This window comes from Semicossyphus pulcher, unplaced genomic scaffold (assembly GCF_022749685.1).
Source record: "Semicossyphus pulcher isolate SPU_LCO1_2020_fin unplaced genomic scaffold, fSemPul1.0.p SCAF_3, whole genome shotgun sequence".
NCBI classification, from domain to species: domain Eukaryota; kingdom Metazoa; phylum Chordata; class Actinopteri; order Labriformes; family Labridae; genus Semicossyphus; species Semicossyphus pulcher.
In genome coordinates this window covers 6926901-6938427 of record NW_027211704.1, presented here as the reverse complement: position 1 = coordinate 6938427, position 11527 = coordinate 6926901, and the positions used below count along the sequence as shown (strand labels likewise).

Sequence of the window (11527 nt, the reverse complement as noted above, 5' to 3'; positions counted from 1 at the left end):
GTTTAACTTTTTAATGTTCAAACTATATTTCTGATTATTAAACCACTGAATGGACACGAGCTCACGGGAAGCTTGAAATTAAGACAAAATAACTGTGACCAATGTTTTTGCTCATGTGGTTTCTTCCCTTTTAAGAGACTGAAGGCCAGAACAGAGGCAGGAGGAGGGGTGAGGAGGATCAGAGTCACATGGGAAGCAGTCAGGCTGCTGTCACATGGTTTTTGTTTGCAGGCTGAGCTGAGGGAAGGAGGAGTTTTGCACTGAAGTTTGTGTAAAACCTGCGCTTCTCTTTCATGTAGCCCCCTCAACAAGTAGTGGAGCTGCTTTCACCAAACTTATATTTTATATTATGGAAATTCCTGCCATAAATCTAAAGGTAAGTTCACGCTTAGCTTGTTTTTAAAGTTGGAAGTGTGTGTGGTAGTCTTTTAACCAGACTGGGGGTAAATTATATGATGATGCAAACTTTGTGACTCAGTTTCCATTTGTAGTTCCTCTGTGTTGCAACTACCTGCTTCAGCTTGTGACGGTTACAAAGAAATGTTAGATTTTAAGGAGTTACTTAAGAAATGTTGCCTTCAAAATGTGTTAAAGAGCATTCAGACTTCATTTATCATTGATGGGCAGCAGGGCTGTGGTTAGAGTAGATAACTGTACTGGATGTTACAAACTCAAACAAAGTTTTGAATTCTGTTTTTATATGATAAATTAAGAAGATATTTGCGTACAGCTTTGGCAAAGTTGATGTACAGTGAATTCACAGCTTAAATATGGAAAGGAAATGTGTGTAAAAGGAAGTGACTCTTCTGTTAATGAAGTGATGCCTGGATGACAGCCAGCACCTTTAAAAATGGAGAACCATGAAAATTAAAGCAACATTTGTGTAACTTCTTCAAGCTTTAAATGTTTCAAATGCAGTTTGACCAACTTTTATTCAAAGCTTAGAAACTTTGACTTCAATGTGTGATGTAAACAGTAAGAAAAGAAGAAATGCAGTTAAAGGAGCAGTAAGCTTGATATTCTGGTGGGTTTGATTCATAATTTTGGAGCCGTGAAATTAAACGAACCTGATGCAGCTTCACATGTTGTACCAGATGCAAATTGATCACATGCTTTACATTTAGTTCTGTAGTTTCTGGCTTTGAGAGCTCACACAGTTTGAACTGGCTGCACCCCGACGTTGTTTTGGTATCAATTCAACTCTTTAGTATTTATTTAAATGAATGATTTACCGTTTGGTCGATTTAATGTTAGGAAATAGTGAAATATGTCTATCTCAATATGTCAGAGTTAAAGGTAATGGCTTTAGATGACTTCCAAACTCATAAAAGATTTGGTTTACAATGATATTAAAGGTAGAAAAACAAGAAGTCCTTACTTTGGAGAGGCTAGAGCCACTAAATGTTTGGAATTTTTAAGTACTTAATGATTGATAAATCATCAAAACTGTTGCCAATAAATTTTCTGTTGTTCCAGTCGTAGACTAAACTGACTTAGACCACAGGGGAAGATTTTAAATGGTCTTTAAAACTCATTATTTCTTTCAAACACTCTTTTCCTTGTTTTCACAGGCCATAGTTCTGGCGCACTGGCTGCTTACAATATGGTGAGTGCAAGCACAGTTTGTTTTTTTTCCACAAACCTGAGGAATTTCTCTCCTCTTCTGGCACTCACGCACATCATCACACAGAGACTCACAATCTTGATTCAGACTCTTAAACCTGCACGTCCCATCCTGAAACATGTCTCTGCTCGCTGTAGGGGGAGCATGGCGTGGCTGCCCTACTCCTACTCCTGGGCCAACTTCAGTGTGTTAGCCATCGGGGTTTGGGCAATCGCACAGAGGGACTCCATCGACGCTGTGCTCATGGTGAGTTTATTTGCTCCGGCTTCTTCATGCAGGGTGCAATCTTAACGTCATGTGACACGTACAGGAGTCTAACTATAGGCACAGCAATGCGTATCCGTGCTAACCTATCTGTCTGTGGAATCTGGGACAATCTGTGAGCCTCCCTTTGAGAAGGACAACCTTCCTTTCATACAGCACAGAGAACAGGAGCCGTGGCTTTCACGGTGCATCTCGTCTGGCCAGATGCACCACAACTGTTCTGGCCTTTCTTAATGTTGCTTTTAAATTAGTCTCAGTTGGTTTCACATAAATTAGGACTTATTTTGAGCCTAAAAAGTTAGAAACCCTACCCTAACTCTGACATCCATGGTTTCCAATCCGACTAAGTGACCATGACTGTGTCTGAAATCACCTACTGCTCCCTATATAGTCCACTATGTAGTAAGGTTGCCATTTGCTTCTGCTGTCCTGATGGTAAGACATTTTTTTTACACTTCATAGTGGACACAAATCATCCCACAATGCATCGTTAAAAGTACAACCATTGGTGTACAACCTATCAATATCTACCACCATGCATTGTGCTTAAAGACAAAACTGCAACGATGTAATTAATGGTGCAGAGAAAATGGAAAGAGTTGTGTCTGAAAGTGTTAAATCAATTTGCCAATCAGTTTACTATTAGTGCTGTTGATAGATCTCCCTATATAGTGAGTAGGAGGAAGTGAATGATTTGGGACACAATCCATATTAACTTTGAGGCCATTTTCCTCTGACCTCAGGGTCTCAAAGTCTAATCACGTTTGACCGTCCTGTTCCAGATTGCAAATTGTATAAGCATTGGGATTCTGGCAAATCTTTATCATATTAATGAGTCTTGATTGATCACAGACTAAAACTGAAACATAGAGGCATATTTCAAGCTCCAATTACACATTTGATAACCTATTCCCTACCTTAAGATAACAGCTAACATCAGCACTCAACTAATTCTTTGCTAACATACAGTTTGATAGTGTTTAACAATATGATAGAAAAGGCTTTCATTCTTGGCTAACAGAAATGCTAGCTAGCTAACATTAATTTAAGCTAGGAAGTGGTTAAATGGTAGCTAACGGGTTATCAAATATGTCGTTTCAGCTTGAAATATGCTGCAATGTCCCTCCAAACTTTCACTTTCCATTGTCCTTTCAGTTGCGGATCAAACATGAAAAGATAAGTTGTCAGATTCCTGATGAATAAAGTGTAATTTAATGGAATCATGATATGAACAGGGGCATTAAACACATCTCAAAAGACTATCTGAATAACAGTGCATTGGAAAAACCCTTTGTATTTACCGTATTGTTCCAAGTATATTATATATATATATCGTATTATTTTTGGGGTCTAGACTTTTAAAGGCCAGTATACGTTCACAACAGTAAACGGCGCGACTCGTCTGTAGAGCAAGTGTTCCCCCCATGACTGAGGCCAGCCGTCACTCACAGCTACAGAGCCGGGGGGATGAAAGATGGAGAGACACGGCGATCGCCTGGAACAACATGGCTCAAAAGTCGGACAAGTTAACCGACAGCTGAGGCGGAGTTATGATGCTAATTTTAAGATGATAGTTATCAGTGCAACAGAGTCATTAAACAACTGTCAAGCAGCCAAGAAATACGGTGTAATGTCTGGAGACGGCGAGCTGTAAAGATAGTCTTAAAAATGCTAATAGGCTTAGCTAACAGATGCTAACAGCTAATGCTAATGCTAATAGCTGTCATCCAGCTGTTTCAGGACTGCTCTATAAATAGACCTCACTTCGATTGTTAATGATTTATTGAAAAATGTCAAGGTATTTTATTGAATTTAAATGTGACAATTTAATCTAAAAGTTACTGAAAACATGATTGTATTGAAAAGGTCCAGGTTTCTTTTTAAAAACAAATTTGGTTTTGCTAAACAATTAGTCTTGAAAATTGAGGGGTCGTCTTATAAATACGGTCTTCCTCTATTCGCACCAATAGGGTACATTTCCCTGCATTCAAACTCAGCATGTGGAGCATCAGCTGGAGCTCCAGCTTGTTGTCAGCTTCCCTTAATTTAATTCATTTAATTTTGGTTGCTACTGGGAGGTTAGTTAGCATAATGGCTGAGGAAGGTCAGAAGAGTGAGGAAAACATGGTTAAAGAACTGGAAGTACTGGAATACACATGTCCAACAGCAGAAAGGCTTGTGAACTGTAAGTTTGTTTTTTTTTGCTATTTATTGCACGTCATATTGTCATCACTATATTAAACAATGTTATCGCACATCAAAGGGTTTCCTCATATCGTATTTAATACCATCTTAGAACACAGCGGTACCCTTATGGAAGAATTTGAACTTCCCACCCTGAACCAAATGACAATGGGTCATAGTTTGTGGTTTATTCACCGTGTTTTGGAGCGAGTAATGAGAAAGAACAGTTATTGGAGAGCACAGTAACCTGTTTGAGATGTAAAGCAGTAAACACTCTGTCAGCTGTTTTTCCAAAAGGAACTACAGACTGATTACTAGAAGTCCTGAACCCTGCCAAAGCCTCTCAGCTCTGCACGCTTTTGTATTGTTACACGTTTCAATTCACTTTCTGAGTAAAGTCCAGAGGTTTTTTCTCAGGGCCAGTTTGAGCATGGATATTAGGTCTGTGTATTGGTTCTCTGTACCTTGAACTCATCAACCCAATTAACCCACGTTTGACTACTCCAGTTAATCGTGATCTGCACTCGATCCGTGGGCTAATCGCCCCACCAAATTTTGGCATGGTGTATTTGACAGAATTGGCATCACAAAGGTTCGTGTGTAAACAGCAAGCGGCTGTCTCCATTCACAGAAATGGGTGAACACATGAATGAATAAGGCCTACAGTGACAAGGTATCAAATGGAGGGTCACTGGAAGGACATTGGCATTATTGGTTGAAATTGATTTAAATGATACCAAGCCATATCGGACTTCTTCTGTCGCCTGGTCAACCATTGATTATATTCACATGGTGGCCATTTTTCTCTGTCATGCTGTTCAATATGTTGGCACTAGAGAGAATGAAAACCAATGATAATGGAGTGTTTTCATGAAACCAAACACTAAGTTCAAAAGCCCTCTGTTCTCTGTCCTTTCCTGTAGTTTCTGATGGGGATGCTTGTGACGATATTGGCCGACATCATCCATTTCAGCATCTTTTACCCGGCGAATGACCTGTCGTTAGACCGGGGAAACAACGTGTTCCGCTTCAGCGCAGGAATGGCCATCCTCAGCCTGCTGATCAAACCTGTGTCCTGCTTCTTTGTCTACCAAATGTACCGCGAACGAGGAGGAGACTACAACGTTAACTTTGGTAAGTGCTGCAGGATGAGAGAAGTACAGTAGCCCAATTGGTGCTTAAAACGGACACATTCTGGTATATGTAACATTTAAAAAGTGGGAGAAATAACCTTAAATCTCCCAGCAAATATATTATGCATACATAAATATTATGAACCCCTGCCCTGAGTTTGACCAAAGCTGGATGCACAGTGTGATGCGTGTGTCCAGTGGTGCTTTGAGATCCTCTCTGTGTTGTTTTATGCTGTTTGTCGTGAAAGGCCGGCCAAGTGCAGCACAAACTGGTAAGCATCTGTGCTAAACCACCGGCAGATGATTCCACAGTCAAACCAATAAGTTAGAGTCACAAGACGTTTCAAATACAGCAAAATATCTGAAGTTCATCCGGGCAAGGAAATCATTCCTCAGGGAGCTGTTTATCACATCTGAGTGCCACTGATTTCCACTGCAGCAGGAGGGACAAATTGTGATCGGCCATGATAGAAACCAGCACAGGATTGATGTAAGAGAAGCAGTGATAAGGTCCACAGATTAAGTGATTTTGTGACGTTATTGACTGTTGATAAAGCTCTCTGCTTGTGTGGGCAAATAAATGATAAGTACACTTCTTCCGCTGAGTGGTCAGGAGATTCTCAAGATGTGCTCTGTGATTGAAGCGCATGTGTGTGTGTCCATTGATTTTTAGACTTCAGAGAGTTTTTCCATCAAAAATCTCAGCGAGCCGTGTCGTCTTCTGGACTCTTAAAATCTGAAAAATGTTACTCATGGCTTCATCTCTATGGATTAACCAAAAGCAGCTGTATGTATTATTTACTTGGCAGGAATTTGATGGAAGTGAGATTGATTCCTCACAGGGATTGTGAGTCTAGACGTGCTCAATGTTTGCCTTTATAAAAAGTGCAACAAATGACACAAATAAACCAGGAAGTGGGAGGTCTCATTTATTATTAACTGTAATATTCCAGATAAAATAGTAATTTTTCACCTCAGGGAAAAGTAATAAAATCTCTCCTTCATTGTGACCAACCCTCAACAGAACACATCTCCTGATTTGTCTGTTTGCAGGATAATTGAATATTGATGAATCCGCTCTCCGTGGCTTTACTTTGACGTCACATACACACAGCAGGTTCACCCATTACACTGTGATTGGCTGCGTAGTGACTGATGAACGTAGCTAATGTTAGCTTCAGACAATGTGTGTTTTAATTGCTGTCTGATTGCATAGCTGGCATTAACAAGGTTCCCTGCTGCGCAAAGCACTCTGGGAAACCAGGCAATCAGGTGCATGGGAGTGAATTGTTGATTCAGGCGTACAGAGATCCCTGGGTTTTGATTGGGGGCCTTTTTATGCTTATGTTTAAATCACTGCTGATTTCTGTATTTAGTTTTATTTTAACACTGCTTTACACAATATAGGCTGTAAGACTAAGCAGTCATAACATTAAATTGGCCACTTGCTTATCACCTCCCCTGAACATTTTCCAATCATCACAAATCAAGTGTAGCTAACATTAGCATGCCCTGCTAACTATTATACTACAACAACAGTAATAACACTTCAGAATGAGAAACAGGTTTATTGCCAAGTAATTTGCTTTGTCTGATGGTGCATACAATAAGCATAGAGCGAAATATAGAGTGAAGGAAACAAATATACTGTACATCTTTCTTGTAAGTAAGCTGGGCATTTGTGCTGCATTTTGTAATGTCTCATATATCAGAGAAGCAACAGAAGCTGCCAAAGCTAAGCTAGCCTAGCTAACTACATTGCTTTGTTGGGTTACAGATGATGTTAGAAAAACTCAGTTCACATCTGGGAGATCCACTTAGTGTTATTCCCCTGTGTGTGTGTGTGTGTGTGTGTGTGTGTGTGTGTGTGTGTGCATGTGTGTGTGTGTGTGTGTGTGCGTTGTGGGTTCTGAGATCTTTGATGAGGCTATGCTGGAGTTTATGGTTTTGTGTTAGCATTCCCAGCTAAACTCCTTTCCTGCGTTACGTTTGCAGCATTACGTTTGCAAAAAAGTTAGTCCTGTCCTGTGGTTTTTTTATAGTTAGCATCTAAACAACGTTTTGTTGGATTGAAATCAGCCTGACCTTAATTTATTTTAATTATACTGTGAGCTAGCTAGCATAGGCTACTACCTGGCAATATGAAGTACCTATAGCTAAAGTTATGTCTTTTTTTTTAGCAACAGTACACATCATTGGTTAAGCTATCACCTATGCATCAAATGCAAATTTTATGGGGAATTCCATTTTGACATGTTTGAGTGAAGTTAATGTTTATTAGCTAGCTAGCTATAGCTGCTAATACCTGCTAGCGTCCGTTTTCATTTCAGCCAAAAACAATCAACAGTCACATGCCAAAACCTGCTTTTGTTTTCATCTGTAGGAAACTAACGACTCACAGGGTCAAAGATTAAGACTAATTTTGTGTGGTAAATTCACTGTTGTCATGGTGATGTGTTTATGAGCTGTTTTAGAATGTACAGTTCAACAGGCATAGCAACAGTAACTAAGAGAGGGCGGGGCTTGGTAAACTTTTAATTCCCTGCAATGCAATGAAGAATGTTCTAATCTGGCTTTCGGTCAATTAATGTGTAATCCTAATGTGTAAGAATGTGTCTGAACCTATGTTTCTGTGTTCTCGTCTGTCATCTCCTCGTTTCCATTTTTTACAGTCTGCCCCGCCTGTTTGTGGAACTGCCTTTTTCACATGTGAACTTTTGTGTTGTCTCGTGTTTTGACCATTTGTCTCGTGTCTTTTTTCATTTCTTTTATTTTCCTCACTCCTCTCCTCTCCTCCACCGCTGACCTTTGACCTCTCAGACTTTGAGACCTCTGTGGACAGTCGATGCACTACGGACAGTGCTGACAGTGCCTTTATTGGCCGCCGCTATTGATTCCCGGCTTCTTCCTTTTTCACCATTTCTCTCCTCCCATCATCTCCTTCCATCCTCTCCCAAACAGGAAGTAAGGTCACAAATCAGACTGAAGGACAAATATAAACTTATATTTCTTTCACAAATGTTTTATTTTTCTCTTTTTAATTATTTATCTTTTAATTCTTCTCTCCCCACCTCCACCAGTCCTCCTTACCTTCTCCTACCTGCCTGATTATGTTTGTCATATCATTATGTTTGTGTTAAAGTCCATTGTTTTATGTGTTTAAATGTTTCTGCAAGTTTGCTTCTGTATGTATTATTTATATTTGTTCTTCTCTCCAGACACCTCATTTGTGCTTGTGTCTTCTGTTTGCATATATTTAAAGCAGAGCTGCATGATGCTGCACATTCTCAAATCAGGCTAATTACACTCAACATAATGAAGACGATAAATGTGACCTGTTTGAAATGCACACTTATATAAGTTTGCTGAATTATATGCAGCTTTTTTTGACCAACAATGATTGTATTTCTATGCTTTTAAATAAAATAAACAAATAAACATCACAGCAGTTTTAGTAAAGTGAAAATAAACCGTTGGAAGTCATTATTATTTTGTGCATGTTTGTCACAGTAAAAGGACTCCGGGCCATGCAGAGGTGTGCGTGCCTTTGAACTTCTAAAACATGTTATTACTATTCTGGCCATGCCATAGTCTTTTTTTTTTTTTGTGTTTCTGTACTTTTAAAGTTTTCAGATGGATTACATCAGTAAACACTCTTCATAGAATTCCTTATTAAGCATATTAACATTTGCACAGAGTATGCACCAGCTTTCTGAGTAAAAAGCTCCAAAAAATCCCAGATTAGAAGATTTTTCAGAGCATAGATGTTGGTCTGTTCATGTGGCCAAATCTCTTCAGTTTGCAGCTAATCAAATTAACGTGTGAAAAGAGAGAGATGAAATGGAACAGATTTCTAAAATACTACAGGAGTTTTTTTGTTTGTTTTTATTTTTGCTCTGTAGCCTTTATTGATAGGATAGTGGATAGAATTGGAAATAAAGGAAGAGGGGGATGACATGCAACAAATGGCCGAGTCTCTTCTATTATATCTCACCCTGGTGCTCTGTGCAGGCCCTCATACAGCCTTTGCCTGAAACGACTCAGTCGGCTCTGTCCCTTTAAGAAACCCCGCCGCTACAAGCCCACTTTCTTCTGATTGGCCAGCTCTCTGAAGCTTGCTGAGGCTGCACTTTCTGATGTCACAAAATGCAGTTGGGTGGGCTGCACAGAGGTGCAGTGGTTAGCACCGTTGCCTTACAGCTAAAATGTTCCTGGTTCGAATCCCAGTTCGGACAAAGGGGGCCTTTCTGTGTGGAGTTTGCATGTTCTCCCCGTGCAGGCTAGGGTTCCTTCCGGGTCCTCAAGCTTCCTCCCACAGTCCAAAGACATGCTGGTTAGGTTCACTGGTGACTCTAAATTGCTCATTGGTGTGAATGTGAGCGTGGAAGATTGTCTGGTGCTGTGTGCGAAATCGGATACTACATACTACATACTGCATACTGCGTTTGGCGGTAGTATGTAGTACAGAGCTGTTTCTGCTTTTGGAAACCAGAAGTAAACAATACTCTGCCAATAGCAAAAAGCTGCTTATTTAGCTACAGCGCCCCCTTCTGCTGGAATGCTGCATTTCCACTGCCGTTGTGACGTTCCAGCGCTTTGCATTGTGGGATACAGTAGGCGAGGTAGACTTGTCTGATGCATACTAGAGATTTATCCGAATCAGTACGACATCCGGGCATTTTTGGCATACTGTAAACTTTGCGTTTGTTTGCATGCTACATGCTACATTTTGGCCAAATCAGTACGTACTGCTAGTATAGCATGGCATTTTGAACACAGCCTGTCTTTATGTGTCAGCCCTGTGATTGACTGGCGATCACTCCAGGTGTAACCCCGCCTCTCGTCCAATCTCGCCCAACAGCAGATTAATCAGTTTCATAATGATCATAAGCTGCAGCTCTAGTGTGCTTTACTGTATGTTGACAAAGATATTTATCCAGACGAGGCCAGATGGTGAAATGAAGATAACACAATCTCCCACATTGTCATGAATCTGTGTGCAAGAAACAGGAAGTTGTATAGAAGCTTTCATATGTATAGTACCACATCCTTCATGAGTCGCAGAAGCAGATATGATTATGAATAAATCCTTTTCATGGTGGGGGTTTTATGTGTTGAAGACTGTTTGGGCTTCTCTCTGCAGGTTTCCCCTCAGTAACCCGAAACAGAGACGCCTACCAGTCCATCGACCAGCAGGACGAGTCCTCCGGCCCGGCGAACCCCTTCAACCAGCCGCAGGAGGTCAAATCAGGAGCCCGCACGTACTGAGAGGAGCAGGAACAAAGCAGTGTTTTCCTCTGACTCTTAATGCAGCAGTGGTACTTGTGTTTTGTACAGTCTATCTGCTGGAAACAAATTGAATACTTTCATGATTGTGAATAAGAAGCCTTGTTTGGGTTTCAGAATAAAACGTGGCCTAAATAAACCAATTAAAATTTCCCTTCAGAGGTGCAAACACCTTCGGCTGAGCTCGCACACCACTGCTGAATAGACCCAGAGGAAGCACTGCTACACCACTGCCATGCTGTGTTACTGTTGTGTCCGAGAGGGATGAATGTGTTCATCAGTTTACTGTTTTCCCCAAGTCATTTTTTAAAAGTTTGGCACTTAAACATTAAGAGTTTTGTCTGTTTCTTGTATGCAGCATGTGAGTATTGTTCTAATTTTTTGCTCTCGAAACACTGGACAGTTTTTAACACAAGAGGACTGAAGTTGTACACGTCGTGCCTTAGAAGCTACCTTGTGCTTTTGTACCTTTTCAATTAACATGAGCTGAGAAATCCTTGAAGAAATGATGACCAAACCCAAGTCACAGGCCTTTTTTCTTATAACAGAGAAAAAATAAGCTACACATTCACTTTACTGTTCATTTTTCTGAGTGTCTCTCTGTGCAAAGACTCCTGTTATGTCTGTAATATGAAGAAAAACTTAAAAATGTTCAAAAATAAAAAATAAATATGATCAAATTAAGACTGTAGACTGCCATAAACACTCTTTTGTAATAAAGCCTCTGTCAGTACATTGCAGACCACATACTGTGCAGCCTCTTGTTCCTGCTATATAAAAATGGCTTTATGAGGCATCCCATGTTTTAACCTTGAAATATTAACATTACATGCGGCAGTAGAACTGTCTTCAGTGTGACGTTTTCATTCACTGAACCATGAATAAAGCGAGCACTGTGAGTTTTATTGTGAGAGATCACAGATTGATGATGGCGGTCACTGTGGCTGCAGGGTTGATTTTACACAGAGATGCATGTGAGACGTGGTGAGTGTGTTGGTCACTGCGGTAGTAGAAAGGCCTCCTCTAGCCGTTTAGA

At 40.3% G+C, this 11527-nt stretch overlaps 1 protein-coding gene across 1 annotated transcript; it reads left to right on the top strand.

The window, feature by feature from the left end:
- Window positions 1-259: 259 nt before the first annotated feature.
- agtrap (angiotensin II receptor-associated protein) lies at window positions 260-11235 on the top strand. The gene is made up of 5 exons (XM_069678420.1): window positions 260-376; window positions 1572-1606; window positions 1762-1870; window positions 4996-5206; window positions 10349-11235. Exons 1-5 carry the CDS (start codon window positions 350-352, stop codon window positions 10471-10473), a joined length of 507 nt encoding a protein of 168 aa, XP_069534521.1. The 5' UTR covers window positions 260-349; the 3' UTR covers window positions 10474-11235.
- Window positions 11236-11527: the final 292 nt, after the last annotated feature.